General features: G+C 35.2%; 1 protein-coding gene across 1 annotated transcript in view; it reads left to right on the forward strand.

Annotated features, from left to right (window-relative positions):
• Positions 1–15,868, forward strand: part of MDFIC (MyoD family inhibitor domain containing) — a 99,364-nt gene that overhangs the window by 47,649 nt on the left and 35,847 nt on the right. Inside the window, exon 4 of the mRNA XM_063726147.1 lies at positions 10,422–10,697. Within this exon, the coding sequence (XP_063582217.1) occupies positions 10,422–10,697 (276 nt within the window). The remainder of the gene's footprint in view (positions 1–10,421; positions 10,698–15,868) is intronic.

The raw sequence follows: 15,868 nt of genomic DNA on the forward strand, positions 1-15,868 counted from the left end.
TGCATTTCTCTACACATAGTATGATATCTGTAACTGAATCTTTAATTCCCTAGTTACAACAGAGTGAATTTCTTGAATCCTTGCTACACTTCCACCATCCTCATATTATGCTTTTACAGCAATTCCCCAGACTCATGAAGGTGAAGGATGAAGTTTATAATGGTATTGAATACCAAACTGTTGCTTGATTTATTCAGGAAGGTTGTTATATGCTGGGATCAAATGACAGCTTAAAAGCTAGTATAATTCATCATCATCAGTTAATTTTCACTTGGTGTCCACTGGGTGCTGAACATCGTACAAGGCTCTTTGTCAGCATATATGTGTCTGATATGGTTGATGGAATTCTAAGAATATAGGATCTTGTACTGAAGGAACTCTATATAATCAAGGCAAGTCAGCAAATGCCCAGTATTGTTGAACTCTGTGTACAAAATGTATTTTATTAAAAATACTTTATTTTTGTGAAGGGATCACGTCAGTAAATTGAGGTCCCAGATGCAGTATCTATGCTGCTACCAGAAGAAAGGGGTGATATTGGATAGGCCAAGAGCAGTTATCTACTATGGTCTTGTTTTTGGCTGATCAGCACACACTTATGTGTGTATAAACATGCAGATAATGTCACAATGTTTCTACTTAATGAGATCCAATGATCCCTCACACAAACGTATATGTACTTCTCTCCCTAACGAGAAACAAATCAAAGTAACATCCAGATGAAGCATCTAGAGGTAGTGTCATGTTATTCCACAGACCTCTAGGTGATGTTTGTTCCTCCTCTGAAGTAATTCAGAAATCTGTCCTAAATCAAATTTGGAAGTAGCCCTTCATGATCCTGCAACATATGGCTTAAAACACCTCTGGATAGGCAGAATGTAGGATAGCCACAGTGTAAACTTTGAAGTACAGTGCTGGTCTAGGGAATGCACCATTTTTCCCTGATTAGGGCTGCTACAGAAGATAATATGGCCAGGGACTGTCATAAGCATCTTGTTGTTGAGTTTCTTCCCTCACCTTGGTCTGGGTTCTGTCCCAGTAGATTTGTTTACTGAAGGATTATCTGTTAAGAAGATTCCCCTTGTTTGGGGACCTTCATAGCCATCTCTGAGAAGGGGTTCAGGGAGGATTCCCTTGCAGAGGCCTTAGCTGTTCTTTTTTTGTTGGCAAAAAAGGACTTGGATTCAGATTCCCTTAGGGTGGAACAGTCATAAGCCTTTATTTGCTAGGCTGGGGATGTTTCTAGCAATACAGTTTCTTTATTATTTTTGTTGATTGCTTATCTATCTTATTTTTTTGGAGGTGGCAGTAGAGGATTTCATTTTCTGGTCACTGGCTCCAAATCTGTGTGAAATAATGATCTTTGACTCTGGTCCCTTGCTTCACCACTTTCGTTTTTGGGCTCTGGACTATCCATATCGCCTTTTGTATCAATTTAATAGCTTCCTGTCACTAGCTCTACTTCTGCAAGTGGTGAGGCTTGACCTGGGTTGCTGCGCTTTCCCCAGGATTTACTCCTTGTGAATGAATGATCTGAATGACTTAAAGGCAGTGAGTGGGGAAGGCACTTGGATGAGCCTGGAGTTTCAGTCTTCAACAGTTCAATCTCCTCCCTAATATTTCCAGCACTTTAGTCAGCGTACTAAATTCAAACAAGTAACTTGGCTGCTGAAATTCAGCTAACATGTATATGATTATCATAACTTTAGTGGTCCCAGATCCCTGGCTACCAAGGCTGTTCCTTAGTTTGTACATGTGTGAATGGCATAAAGGCAAGTGGGGGCTGAACTTCAGTTCTTTCTCTACTCACCAGCGCTTGAACCACAGCAAGCATGACTTTTTGAAATGTGTCTCTACAGAGGAGAGGACTTTTTTGAGTTTACACAATAACAAATTTATTTGCACGTTGCTGGCTATGCCTGTATCACCTGTAGGTAAAAAACAGCTTTTAATAAAGCCGTCTACTTTTTCTAGTTGGCTTTTACTTCAACTAGTTAGAATGATGTTTATTGTTTTGTTGCAGGAACTTCCGAAGGCCATAAAAAGTCTAACATACCAATACATGGGCAGTTTTCTGCAGAGTGTGGTGAAGATCCAGTCTTAGTATACACATTTCAAGAACTGATGAGCTGCTCTTTAATATTAACTGCTGATTTTTCAGGTTAGGGTGGAGTGATCTCATTGTTCCCATTCTTGCCTTTTACTTAGCTAACTTCACATTTCAACAATCTACTTCTGATACAGGTGTTTATATTAGGTCAGAGTTCTTGGTTTCAAACTTTTTGATATATATCCTTGTTTTATCAGAGAGCCTGAATCACACAGAGGAGAGTAAAGGGATCCAAATGCAGGGCTGGGTCTGGGACCTCTATCGGAAAAGCGTTCTGCATCTATCTAAGTTTGTCAATGTATTCATTGAGTTGAAACCTGAGAGTGCTTCCTGCTTCTTAATGGGAGGTCTTCTTGCATGCTTTGTGGCCTCTATTGCTTGCTTTTATGCTTTTATCCTCAAATGAATGACAAATTTGGCTTTACATCAGGCTAGCTTTTGTACATCATAATTTCTAGTTAATTTCTCTGGATAATAAGCATTAGAGAAAAGCTATACTTGGATAAAATATAGTGGATTTTTTTTTCTTCATTGGTTTACTATCTGGGGATGTTTTAGTAATACATGCAGATCTTAAAAGAAAATGCTGATTATTCTCTTTAAAACCTTATATTTGGATTTACTTTTCTATCACATCATAGTTTTTCTGAAAAATGAAAGAAAATGTTTGTATATATTAACTTGAAAAATGTTTATTTGCAAAAAGGTTGTGGGCTGATTTACAGAAAAAGAAAAGCCAATAACACAGAATAAAAAAACAAAAGACAAATAGTAATTCAGGAATAAATGGGGAAAATTATGTAGAGGAGGATAAGGAAATGGAAAAACAAGGGTTAGAGGCTGGGAAGCTAGGCCTCCCCGTACATAGGAGGATCTGTCATTTCTCTCATTCGCATGTGAAGTCCTAATGTGGGGGAGAGAGGGAATGTTTAGGGTAAGGGGTGAAGTAACTTTTGTAAGACCACAGAAACGGGAAATACTGACTCTAGCATTCAAACCCCGGTTTGTCTTGTTCAAAATCTACATGCTTACCACTATTTATTTTTGCCAGTATCTTGTTTGAGGAAAGCTGTTAGCAGTTACACATACATTACTCCTGATACAAAGGTGATCAACTCATCCCAGATTGCTGGGGACAGACCTGGTTTAAAACTAAAAATTCTTCATCCCAGGAAGCCCCACCCCACTCCACCACCCTCTTAGACCTGAGTAAACTGGGATTGTTGGGTCACCCTATCTGATATCCTCCTAGCCATGATTAGGGTGGAAATTTGAGAAAATTTTATATAATGGTATTCAAATGGCAAAGTAAGGTGGGATGGATACTTTTTCTGCAAAACTACATGATATCATTATTATACCTTATTAATAATTAGACGTTGCATTCTAAAGATTGTCAACTTTCTTTTTCTTTTTCTCTCCTTTTTTTTTTTTATTTTTTTCTTGAGACAGGATCTCCGTCTGTCACTCAGGCTGGAGTGCAGTGGCCTGATCATGGTTCACTATAACCTTGCCCTCCTGGGCTCAAGCCATCCTCCCACTGTAGCCTCCCGTGTAGCTGGGATACAGGCATGTGCCATCACACCTGGTTAATTTTTTATTTTTTTGTAGGAACAGAGTTTCACTATGTTGCTCTGGCTGGTCTCGAACTCCTGGGCTCAAGTGATCCTCCGACCTCAGCCTCTCAAAGCGCTGGGCTCTGCACCTGGCTCAGATTGTCTACTTTCTAAGATCCACTGTAGCTGTGGATTTAGTAGCATTCTTTCTAATACTATTAAGAGATTGTTTATATGTTATTAATAGATTGTTTATATTTTTAGCCGATCATCCTTTAAACATTTCCTTCTTGTGAAATTTGGCATATTTTAAGTCATTTGGGCTAAGGGCAGTTTATGTATCGTGTGTGTATATATATATATATGAATATGTGTGTATATATATGTGAATATATGTGTATATATATGTATATATTCACAGTACATAGTTGTTAATAGGCCTTGATAGAAGCTATTAATGTTTTATAGAGTCTCATCATTAATTCTGTAGTTTAAATAGGATAAAAGTTAATTCCTTATGGAACAGTAGGAAATGAGCATTCCAGGTCAGTGAGAGGCTCCCCTCCCTGCTGCCATACAGATTCTTTTTGTTTGGTCTCTGGAACATCTCTTAAGATATTTCACTCAGCTGTGGTCAAAACTGGTTTGCTGCCAACTGCAAAAAAGAAAGTATAGAGAGGGCACACCCGGGTTTTAAGGCCCAATCCTAAAAGTGGCAGAAATAATTCCTGCTCTCATTCCTTTAGAGAGAACATAGATACATACCTGAACCTAACTGCAAGGGAAAGCTGAGAAATGGGACTAGCACGTACTCAGGACAATTGGGAAAATTAATTTGGAGAAGAATCTCTTACTCCAGGCATTATTTAAATCTAAGTACTCTCTAAATGTTCTTAATGAAATGCAGAAAAATTATTGCCTCTCTAAACAACTTCTAAAGTTTTATCCTTTCTTTGGGGATGGGGGTAGTTGTACTTCCTGTTGTCATCTGGAGATTTATTTTGCAATCGTTAAAACCGAACTAATGTTAGAAATTCTGTAAGATGTGATATAATCATAAAACAATTGCCTCCTTTGCGAGTTCCCAGCCAGGTAGTTACAGAATTTGACTGGGATCCTTAAATTGATCAATGTTCCAAAAAATGTCAGGATTCCAAAATGTATTTCAGTATGTTAAATATATACATCAAATAAAATAAAGATGGAAAATATGATGTCTTAAAAGAGTCCAGAAGCTCAAGAGATAAATAAATAAAAGATTAGAAGGCCCTTGCCGGGGAACTAAAGAAACAGATACAGAAAGTGCCAGAAGCTTCTAGACTATGTCAGTATTGGGATATAGGGTCCATGTAGGGTCTCCATATTGAGGAAGATTTGGATCAAGTTGATGAAAAGAGTTGGATATTAGGATGTTTATTTTAGTTGATTTTAGCCTAAATTCACATTATATAGCAATAAAAATGTAAGATAGTTTTTATCATATTAGTTGATATTGAAGTAACTTTTCATCTTCCTTTTAAAGTTGTTGTATATATGCATATAATTGCATATATATGCATATTATATATTTATATATCTTCTACTATCTGTGTGTGTATTTGTCCCATTGTGACCATGGAGTAGTAAAGTCCTGGGCACCAGTAAAAGCTTTGTTGCCATCCCTGGGAAAAGTCATTTAGATTTACACCAAGTCATTTTCCCCCTCCATATTCTACATCAATCATTTTGTTACTGAAAATTTTACATCCTGAGCATTTAATTTTGATTTTTTATGTGTACAACAACCATTTAAACTGAATAGCATGAGAATTCTTTTGTAATTTTATTAAATCTGACTTGCGTAAAGAGACCAGTGGCTGAAGATGATTTGCACATGATAATAGATTATACGCTATAGCAAAATGTTGCTTTATATTGCTACTCCAGCAGCTGTGGTTTCAAGTATAGTTATTACTAGCTACAATATCACCAGTTTTTTAAAAAAATTGTCAAAAGAAGTTCATGCTATTGACTCATTTACTCCCATATTTTTTATTATTATTGAAAATCACTAGACCTAATTCTATTGGTTTCCTTCCTGGTTGAAAACATTTGAACCTAGAAAGCGCAGTATTTCTTAAGACACTTGTAACTATTCATCATGGATATTAAAATTACAATCATGCTGTATTGTGTCAGCAATGATTAAAAAAAAACTTTACGCATATGCTAAGCCGGTGACCAATGCTACCCAGGTTTGAAGATGCTGAATGTCCTTATAAGTGGTATTTGAAATTTTGATGTGTATTGCATTCATTACTGAATATCAAGAATACTTTTTTTTTGCTAGTATTATGGAGTAAATTTAAAATGGGGTCTTTTGTAGAAGCACCCATGCTGTTCAGAATGATATAACAGATGCTGAATGTTCACATATCAAACAAAATGCCAGCTTTCTGTAGAAAAGAGGTGTCAAAAAGTTTCTTTGTACCTTTAACGCATGTGATTATGTAGTACAAAATGCAGAGTTTGTAAAATTTCTTGAATATACAGGCAAAAAAATGAATAATTCAAAACAACTCATAAGTTCTACATTCTATTGTCCCTTTATAACGCAGGCAGAAGATAGCAGTGCGCTCCCAATAGAGCTGAATTTGCACAAGTTACACCTCTGAAAAATGCCAGATGGTCTATGGTCTACTTTTGAGAGCTGTCACATATGTAAAGATTTGAAAAAAGAAAGACAGCTGAATGAGAGCAGTGGATCATTAAAGGGAGAGCGAGGGTCCCTAGGCATCACTTGTGTTTTAAGAAGCATTGTGTCGTTTCCATATTAGTGTGCTTTTTTTTTTTTTAAAGCCATACACAACTTTGACACAATAAGGAAGGAAATCTGTTTAAAGCCAAGTTGTTGTGGTTTAATCAGTCAGGCATTTTTGTTCTTTATTTGAAAATAAAATCATGTTTCCAACTTGGCTTTAACTGTAATTTTACCATAAGATTCAAGTCATACCCATAAATAATTATCAATAAAGTTAAATTTAATTTCTGTTGAGATAGCTAATGTATTTAAGGCTTATCCAGTTTTGATTTGACTTATATAATGCACACATCTGGCAAAGTCATTCAACTAAGAAATATTTTAATGTAAAAAAACTAGAGTAAAGGGATAATACTTGGTTATCTGATCATAATCCAAACTACAGTGAAAATAATTAGGTGACAGTGAAACAAAAATAACGTACTATTATTTATCTGCCAACAGAAATGTATATCATTTTGAAGATTGAAATGCAGATAAACCATTAAGGATGCGTGAGAATATCACTCCAGTCATACCTAGTAATTTGCAAATAGTCAATTTTGATAGCAGAAAAAGGTCAAATATGTCCATTTTAGAATTTGGTAGCCAGGATACAAGTGTCTTTTACCACTTTTATTTTTATTTACTAAAAATATTTATTACATAGTAATTCTAAATTTATTTTGAATTATGAAATATGACAGGATGTTTTTGATTGACAAGGAGTCTCCCCAGCTTTGGTCAATGACATTTCAACTCAATCAAGCTCTCAGATTGCTTGAATTATTCTTTCCAGAGGAAAAAGTGGTTTTCCAGAGGAAAAACCAAATTAGGTTTAACTGTCTTTTTTGGCATCTTTTTAAATACATATGCATAACTAGCTTTATGTTCAATAGTGGTCATTAGAATGTCATTCTAGTTGATACAAGAAGTAACAGAAGCAGCAAATTCATCTCTAAATCAAACCATTGCACACCCATAAGAAATAGATCTCCTTTTACAGATGCTTTGTAGATTTTAGTTATGAAAAGGGCATATGTAACTGCTAAACAGATGTTTACTTTTAGACTATTATTCCTCTTTATCACTAAAGAACTGAAAAACTGTAACAGGATGTTCTATATTAATTTTTATAAATCAGGTATTAATGCTAATAGACTTGGTATGAAAGTGTGCATTTAAGTAAAAAAATCCATCATTTTTCTAAAAATATGCTAATAAATGAGTAGAATATTTTGATATGTTAAGTTGTTTTTCCTTCACAATACATAGGATGTATGAACAAGAATTGAAGTAAACAATGGCTTACTAAAGACTTACTCAGATGCAAACTGTCTTTTTTTTTCTGAAAAATGCTTCAAGTCTTATGTAGTCCCCAAAGATAATAAGTCTTCTTTAGCACATTTATCAACCCCATGTATAACTGTTACAGCCTTAAATGCAATACTTTTCCAAGTGGAACAGTACTTCGTAGTCTTATGTAATTTACATTTCATAATTGCTCATAATCATGAACAGAAAAAAAGACTAATTAAAACAGTAAGTTTTAGGTTTTGAAATTCCAGGAAAGTATAGCACAGTAAAATTTTCACAATGAATGTTTTTTGTTGTTGCTGGTGTTTTGGCTGAAAAGCTGTGATATATAGCTTTGCTTAAAATGTATATAATGAAGATGATGATTTTAATACTTAATCAATGTAAACAGATAACTTTTGGGGGGCATCAGGGCTTTTAGCTGCAAAAATCTTGGCTAGTTTAAATAGAAAATAAATTTATTAGCAGCACATAGATGCTCCCAGAGTTATACAGACAAGGATCATGTCCATCCATTCAGTAGGGCTTTTCTGTTGAAAATCCCACTGCTGTAGCACTGGGCCACTGTTTTGCTAGGAGGTGAGGGACACCATAAGTTGTCCCTCACTGCTAAAATCAACAAATACCTCTTCACTCCCTGTGTTGAGAGGCTCCACCACCCTGGTGTGGCTAACAGCTTGCATTGATCACTTCCAAATGCAAGCCATACTTCTGTTTGGCAGAACTTAGATAACATCCTTGTCCTCTAGCTCCAGAGTAGCCTAGGGATGTAGCAGAGGAATTTACCTAACTCCATGAGTGTGACCAGAAATGCTAGACAACACAACACAACAGGCGAATATTCACATTTGTTTTATGATTCATTGTCTAAAAAATCATATTTGTTTGTGCTTATGCTATTAAAACAGTCTCCTCTATTTACACTTTAAATAAAAAGTTTTGTTTTTTATATATAGGCATTTAATACATTTGGAATTTGCATGTACTAATTATATTATATTAAGTATACTATACCCAAATATTAATTGTATAAATATTAACATTTATATAATTATATTTTATTTATATATTTTATATATCATAAATATTATATATGTATTATATATTTATATAATCAACATAATTATATTAGATTATATTGATTATAAACATTAATATTTGTGTTAATATTATTATATTAATGATATAATAAAATAATTATGCATATTAATTATATTGTACCCAAATATGTAGGTGTGTGCATGTCTACCTTATATTAATATATGAGTCCCATATTTGGGGCTCAATAATTTCATAAGCTTCATTGGCTTGTATGTCTATGCCTGGTCCAATGCTGTACTGCTTTAGGTGCTGTGATAGAAATATCTCATACGTCAAATCCTACAACCCTCTTTTTCTTCTAAAAATTTCCTTGGTCTTTCTTGATTACTCTTCCATATACATTTTTGGATCAGCTTGTCAAATTCCATAAACAAGCCTGTTGGAAATGTTATGGAAATGGCATTAAATAATAAATCGGGGAGAATTAACATAATTAACATATTTGTAGTCTCTCCACTTATTTGGGTTTCTTCTATGCCTTTCAGTACTGTTTTGTAATTTTTGCCATAAAACCTCTGCCCATTTTTTTCTGGTTTAATTCCAAGATACGTATAGTGTCTTTTGTTTGTTCGTTGGCTTGTTCTTTCTTTTTTTGCTATTGTGAAGAGTTATTTTTCTTGTTTATTTGTTAATTGGTTATACTGTTTGCTTACAGGAGCATTGTTGATTTTATATGGTTGTGTATCAATCTTGCTACATTTTTAGACTTTCAGTATTTATAGTCTTAAACTTAGATTATATATATACTATATATTTGAATGTTCCCCAGAACATTCAAATCTGTGCACATCTCAAAAATTTTGTTTATTCCTGTCTAGAAGTCAGACCTATTAAATTTGTCTTGTTTATTGCTTGTACTGTGATCTCCTGCATAATATTGCATAAGTCACGTAAGGGTGGGCATTTGACATACTTCTAAAGTCCTGACATTTAATTTTGGTAGATATGTTTTATTAAAGAAATTATCTTGTATTCCTAATTTTTCATAACTGGTTTATTTAAACATCAAATTAAAGAATAAATATAGAAAAGATTTTCTTCTGCAGGATTCACAATGGGATTTTTTAAAAAAACACTGTACTTTTCTTTGTATTGTCCAGCTTTGAATACCAGAACTTATCATTTCTTTCCTTTTATTTGAAAAGACAATTGAGTAGTTTGTTAGTAGTAGTAGTATTGAGATAACACTGTTGTGTCTATGCACAAAGAGGGCTCAGCATATAGAAAATAATCAACATTCTCTGAATGAGTCTTAAATTACCTTTTCAGATTTGTAACTTAAATTTTCTTTAAAACTACCCAAAACAGTATTTCTCTTGTCTACTTTTTATATCCTCATGCAAACCCACTTTTGATGACCCCATTCCCATGTTCCATTTTAGTAAATTATACTTTCTCTATGTCTATGTTAGTATTTTTCTTTCTTTTCTTTGTTGCCGCTTCAGTATTGGTATCATGGATAAAACCCCAAATCTCTGTTACTGAATGTATTTTCATTATTTTAAAATATTAATTTCCTTTTCTTTAACTGGCTGACTTTTTCCTGTTTTTAATTTAGCCCAACCTCAGCGCTTGCCTCAGCTTCAGACTTCAGCACAGGTGCCGAGTGATGAGGAAATAGGCAAGATAAAGAACGGCCACACAGGTCTGAGCAATGGAAATGGAATTCACCATGGGGCCAAACACGGATCCGCAGATAATCGCAAACTTTCAGCACCTGTTTCTCAAAAAATGCATAGAAAAATTCAGTCCAGCTTGTCTGTAAACAGCGATATCAGTAAGAAGAGCAAAGTAAATGCTGTCTTTTCCCAAAAGACAGGCTCTTCACCTGAAGGTAAGTTGGAGATATATGTAGATTTTATTTGACCAGATGTAAAATAATATTTCCTGGTAATTATTTGATCAAGCAAATATAATTGAAGAATCTTGCTTATCCTTCAGACAAACAGGAATTTTGGTAAAATGCAGATTAACTTTCCCAAAGGAAAGCACAAGATAGAAAAGGAAGCAGTGGCAGCTGACATCCTGCTTTTAGATAATCGTCTTCTAGAGTGAATAGTCATTACTTTAAATATAACTGCTATACTTCTTTTTTTAATGCCACATTTAAAAATATAAATACAACATTTTGATGGCATACATGAGTGTGTGTGTGTATTTTTATCCCTCCCTGATGCAATATGTTATTCTGTAGTTCAGAGATAAGATTACCTGCTTGTATTTTTGTCTTGCAAATCAGTTCTTAAATAGACAAAGCTAAAATGGAAGATTAGGTAATTTTCATGTTTTTGCCAGGGAATAGGCCAGGTGATTTCTGTTGCTTGACTGACCAGCATCTTCCAGCCGCCATGTTGGCCAGCACCGCAACCATCTCCTCTCCCATCCCATTTCAGCCTCACTGTGGTCTGGTCTTCAGCTCCTCCTTTAGAGACACTTGGCTGTGTTCTCTGTCCCCTGGGGAACTAGTCATTACCTCTTCAGTTCTATCTCATCCTGCCCTTGGCTGGGTTAAAAGCAGGTTAAATACTATGAACCTGAGAAAGTTCTTTGTTAATCAAACAAATTGCACATGGTGACAATTAAAACAGACTCCCTTTACATGATTCATTGTATTATATTTAAAAAATAAAAATCTCCTCCCATATTTAAGGATCCGAATTTCTTTCCACGTATCCATGGTTCTCTGGTTTTCCTCCTTTCCCCTTTTAGCAGTTATTGGATGTCTAAAGTCTTGAATCTGTTATATGTATCTGATATACATATATTTCTCCTTATTCCCCTTTCCTTTCTATTTTGCTATGAAATCTTAAGTAAGAGAAATTCTGTGGAATGCCTCTGTGAAGTTGGTCATGCTTATTCATAGAGACAAATTGGGTTGTAAATAGGAAATTGTATTGAGAATTACCAGTAATGAGTGGGAGAAAGGATATTGCATTTTGGCTACAGGTGTCTCAAACTCAACTGAGATAAAGTGTTAGGTTGATCAAATGATATGATAATAAATGGTCTGCATAGTTCCAGGTCAGTGACACTACTTTCCAAACTAATTAGATTGAAAGGGACTTGATTGACACTTTAAAATGAGTTTGACATGTAAGCTGCATGGTCATCTCCGAAGCATAGGTAGGCTGTTAACTAAACTGGCTCTCTAAGGAGTTGGGAAAGCAATGCAATTTTCTTTAGAGGATCTTCACTTCTAGGTGATTGGGTGAAATAATTGAATGCAATTGAAATGTACTTGTTTTATACATTTGAATTCACTTATTATGTCCCTAACCTCTTATTTTCCATTTGATATTTACTTATTTTTGTATTAAAGAATGGTAACATTTGCATATCAATCCTAACTTGAAATAGCTTATGGAATGTTTATAAATTTTTTTATTATTGCTTGCCTTTAATACCATGTCTGAATTTATTTGTAATGTAGGAATGCAGCTTCATAAGTAACATATGAAGGAGGAAGAAAATCACCAGTATATGAATGAGATATAGTTTTACTCTTCCTCTTTCTCTCCCTTCTCTTTTATTCTCCACCTTCCCTCCCTCTTTTACTTTTTCTTTCTCTTCTTCTCTCATGCTCACATTCACACTTATGGCCTACCACAGAGCTCTGGATAAGGGAAGTCCCTTGTAATCTGTGTAATCTGCTTTTATCACAAAATATGTTCCAGATTGGGTTGGGGACATGAAGAGCATAAAATACAAATTTAAATATATAAACATTTTGCAAAGTCTTATCCATATCTTCATTGTAAGAGTATAGAATTTAGACAATTGTAGGTTTGTTTTATTGTGATTGCTTGAATCTAGATTAAAATTTGATTGTCCATATTTTTCTCAAAGTTCGATAGCTTCACAATTTGTTACCATTTAAGGTTGTGCCCTAAAATTTTGTGTTTCTTCTGACTTTCAGTTTTGAAGTTATGTTTATTCTCTGGCAATGTGCTGTAATAAAAACCAAAACCAAAACAAAACAAAAAAATCCATTGAACTGGTAGATGGCAAATTAAAAGGAAAAACATTCTCAATTCTGCCACCAGCTTGCTGGGGTACTTGAGTTTCTATGGGCCTGCTTTTTCCGTGGAATGAAGGGTTTGGATTAGATAATTTTAAAAATTAAGTTCAGTTCCAAGATTCTGTGAGTCTCTTTTTACAGCACCTGCTTTACTCTCAGGATAGATCTCTTGCTCTATAGAATATGTGATCTCTTGTTGAGGAAACACCTAAAACCTGATGTGCAGAGTGGGGCAGTGGCAGAAACAGTTGTGGTGAACAGAAATAGCACCTGAATTTCAGGAGGCCCATATGTCAGAACAGTAGGCCTTGAATAGGCGGCATGATTTATTGTGCAAATAAAAATGGATGGAAATGATTTTTTATAAAGCAATAAGAGTGGAGAGATTTAGTGGCTAGGTGTCTTAGTCTATTTGTGCTGCTATAACAAAATACCTGAGACTAAAGTTTGGTCAGGTTGGCTCATATCTATAATCCCAGCGGTTTGAGAGGGCCACTGGGGAGGATTACTTGAGACCAGGAGTTCAAGACCAGCCTGGGCTACATAGCAAGATCTCATCTCTACAAAAAAGAAAAAAAATCTACCTGGGCACAGTGGCATGCACTTGTAGTCTTAACTACTCAGGAGGCTGAAGTGGGAGGATCATCTGAGCCCAGGAGTTTGAGGTTACAGTGAGCTATGATTGTCCCACTATATTCCAGCCTGGGTGACAGAGTGAGACCCTGTCTCTAAAATAAATAAATAAATAAAACACCTGAGACTGGGTATTTGATAAAGATCAGAAGTTTATTTTCTCTCAGTTCTGGAGGCTGGGAAGAGCAAGATCAAGGTGCTGGCAGGTTAGGTTGTCTGGAGATGACCATTCTCTGCTTCTAAGATGATGCCTTGTTGCTGCATCCTTGGAAAGGGAGGAGCACTGTGTTCTCACATGGTGGAAAGCAGAAGGGCAAGAGATCAAAAACTGCATGAAGACTCTTTTATAATGGCCTTAATCTCATTAATGCGGGAAAAGCCCTCATGGCTAAATCACCTCTTGAAGGACTTACCTCTTAATATCATCACATTGTCCATGACATTTCAACATCTGAGTTTTGGAGAGGTGACATTCAGACCATAGTACAAGGCTTTTCTCAGTTTTATGATTGTAATGCTTCACATTTTTGTTAAATCCTCATCTTCTATGCCTGTTCTTCCAAAGGCAAATGAGCAAACAAGTGGCAAAATAATCGTAACTAAAATTCTCAAAGCAGCTAATCATGCCCACTTTGACAATGTTTTATATGTCTGGGTACGTGGTGCTTGTGGTTGTGATTTTTGTACTGCATATAAATTTTATCAACAACTGGAATAACATTTTTTTGGTTCAGATAATGGAATAAAATATTTACAAATTTTCTAGTGTTTGATTAAGAACACTAAGGGCGTCTTCTCTAACCAGGATAGCAAAAACACTGCTAAGACATGATCCATTGCTTATACAGAGGTAAGGTTCGAACCAGCCATAATTGAGTCTGTGGGTTGGCAAGATGTTTTAACATGTCTGTAACTGTGAGTGTCTGAAGACCTGAAGACAAAGAAGCCTGCGCTTCATCAGGTACTTTTTTTTTTTTTTTTTTTTTTTTGAGGCGGTGTTTCACTCTGTTGCCCAGGCTGGAGTGCAGTGGTGTGATCTCAGCTCACTGCAACCTCTGCCGCCTGAATTCAAGCGATTCGCCTGCCTCAGCCTCCTGAGTAGCTGGAATTACAGGCGCCCACCACCACGGCTGGCTAATTTTTTTGTATTTTTAGTAGAGACGGGGTTTCACCATGTTGGCCAGGCTGGTCTTGAATTCCTGACCTCAGGTGATGTGCCCACCCTGTCATCCCCATCAGGTACTTTTTAAGCGATGTTGATTCATGTAATTAGAGTGCCTTCTATGTGCTACTTGCTTCTCTCACATGAACTCATTTAGTCCTCCCAACAACACTGCAATTCTATGAATTATATGAAATTATCTAATTATAAATGAGGAAATTGAGGCACAGAGAAGTTAAAGGAAGCAACCAAAGGCAACAGGTGCATGGTAAAATTGAGACTCAAGCTCAGACATTCTGGTTCCACAATCCGTGTTCCTAACCTCTGTGCTATTTTGTGTGACTAAAGTTTTCTGAAAAAAAGGTAATTTATCAGACATTTCAACATGATATAGGATATTAATGGTGTTACAGCTGTGGACCAAGCAGGGATCTTCTTCTTAGTATATATTTGCCTCTTAAAGCCCTTCTTACCACAGTTTTAAAAGCAACTCTCACACCTGTGCTCTCTGTTTTCCTTTTCCTACTAGACTGTGAATTCCTGAAAAGGCTGGACTGAATCTAAGTCAATTTTTTTTTATTGTACAGTGGTGCCCAACATAAAAAGTTTCTCATGAGTTAACAAATGATACAATGCTCTATTCCAAATCATTTTATCTTACCCTTCCTTGAAACCAGCCCTGGAAAATAAAATGTGTGCTCATAGTCACAAAAAAAATATGTTCTTTTAAAAAGTTCCATTTTTGCAATGGAGGAAAGAAAACCCATGTGGGAAAAAAATTGCACATTTTATTTAAAGGTTATTAAATTTGTAGATTTCTACTTGTTTTGTATAATTAAATATTTTCATACATACTTTAATTTTCTGATTGCATCACCCAGGTGGAGAGTTTTAAGACTAAATGTTTAAGATTCTTGACCTTTGAAATAATTATAGTATAATTTAGTATCATATAATATTCAAATTGCCAAGGGTTTTCATTAGACTCAAAGACACTTTTCTTATCATAGAAATGGTAAATCTTAATATGTTTTACACGTGCCAGTTACATCTATATATTTTTGTAAAAATTAAGTTCCAACAAAATGCTTTTAAAGAAATTTTATACTTTTTAGGAATTTTTGAGTTAATTTACACTCCACACTTGATATTCTACATTTAGTATGCATAGAGAAATACATATCCAGTCCTA

Source organism: Pongo abelii, chromosome 6 (genome assembly GCF_028885655.2).
Source record: "Pongo abelii isolate AG06213 chromosome 6, NHGRI_mPonAbe1-v2.0_pri, whole genome shotgun sequence".
NCBI classification, from domain to species: domain Eukaryota; kingdom Metazoa; phylum Chordata; class Mammalia; order Primates; family Hominidae; genus Pongo; species Pongo abelii.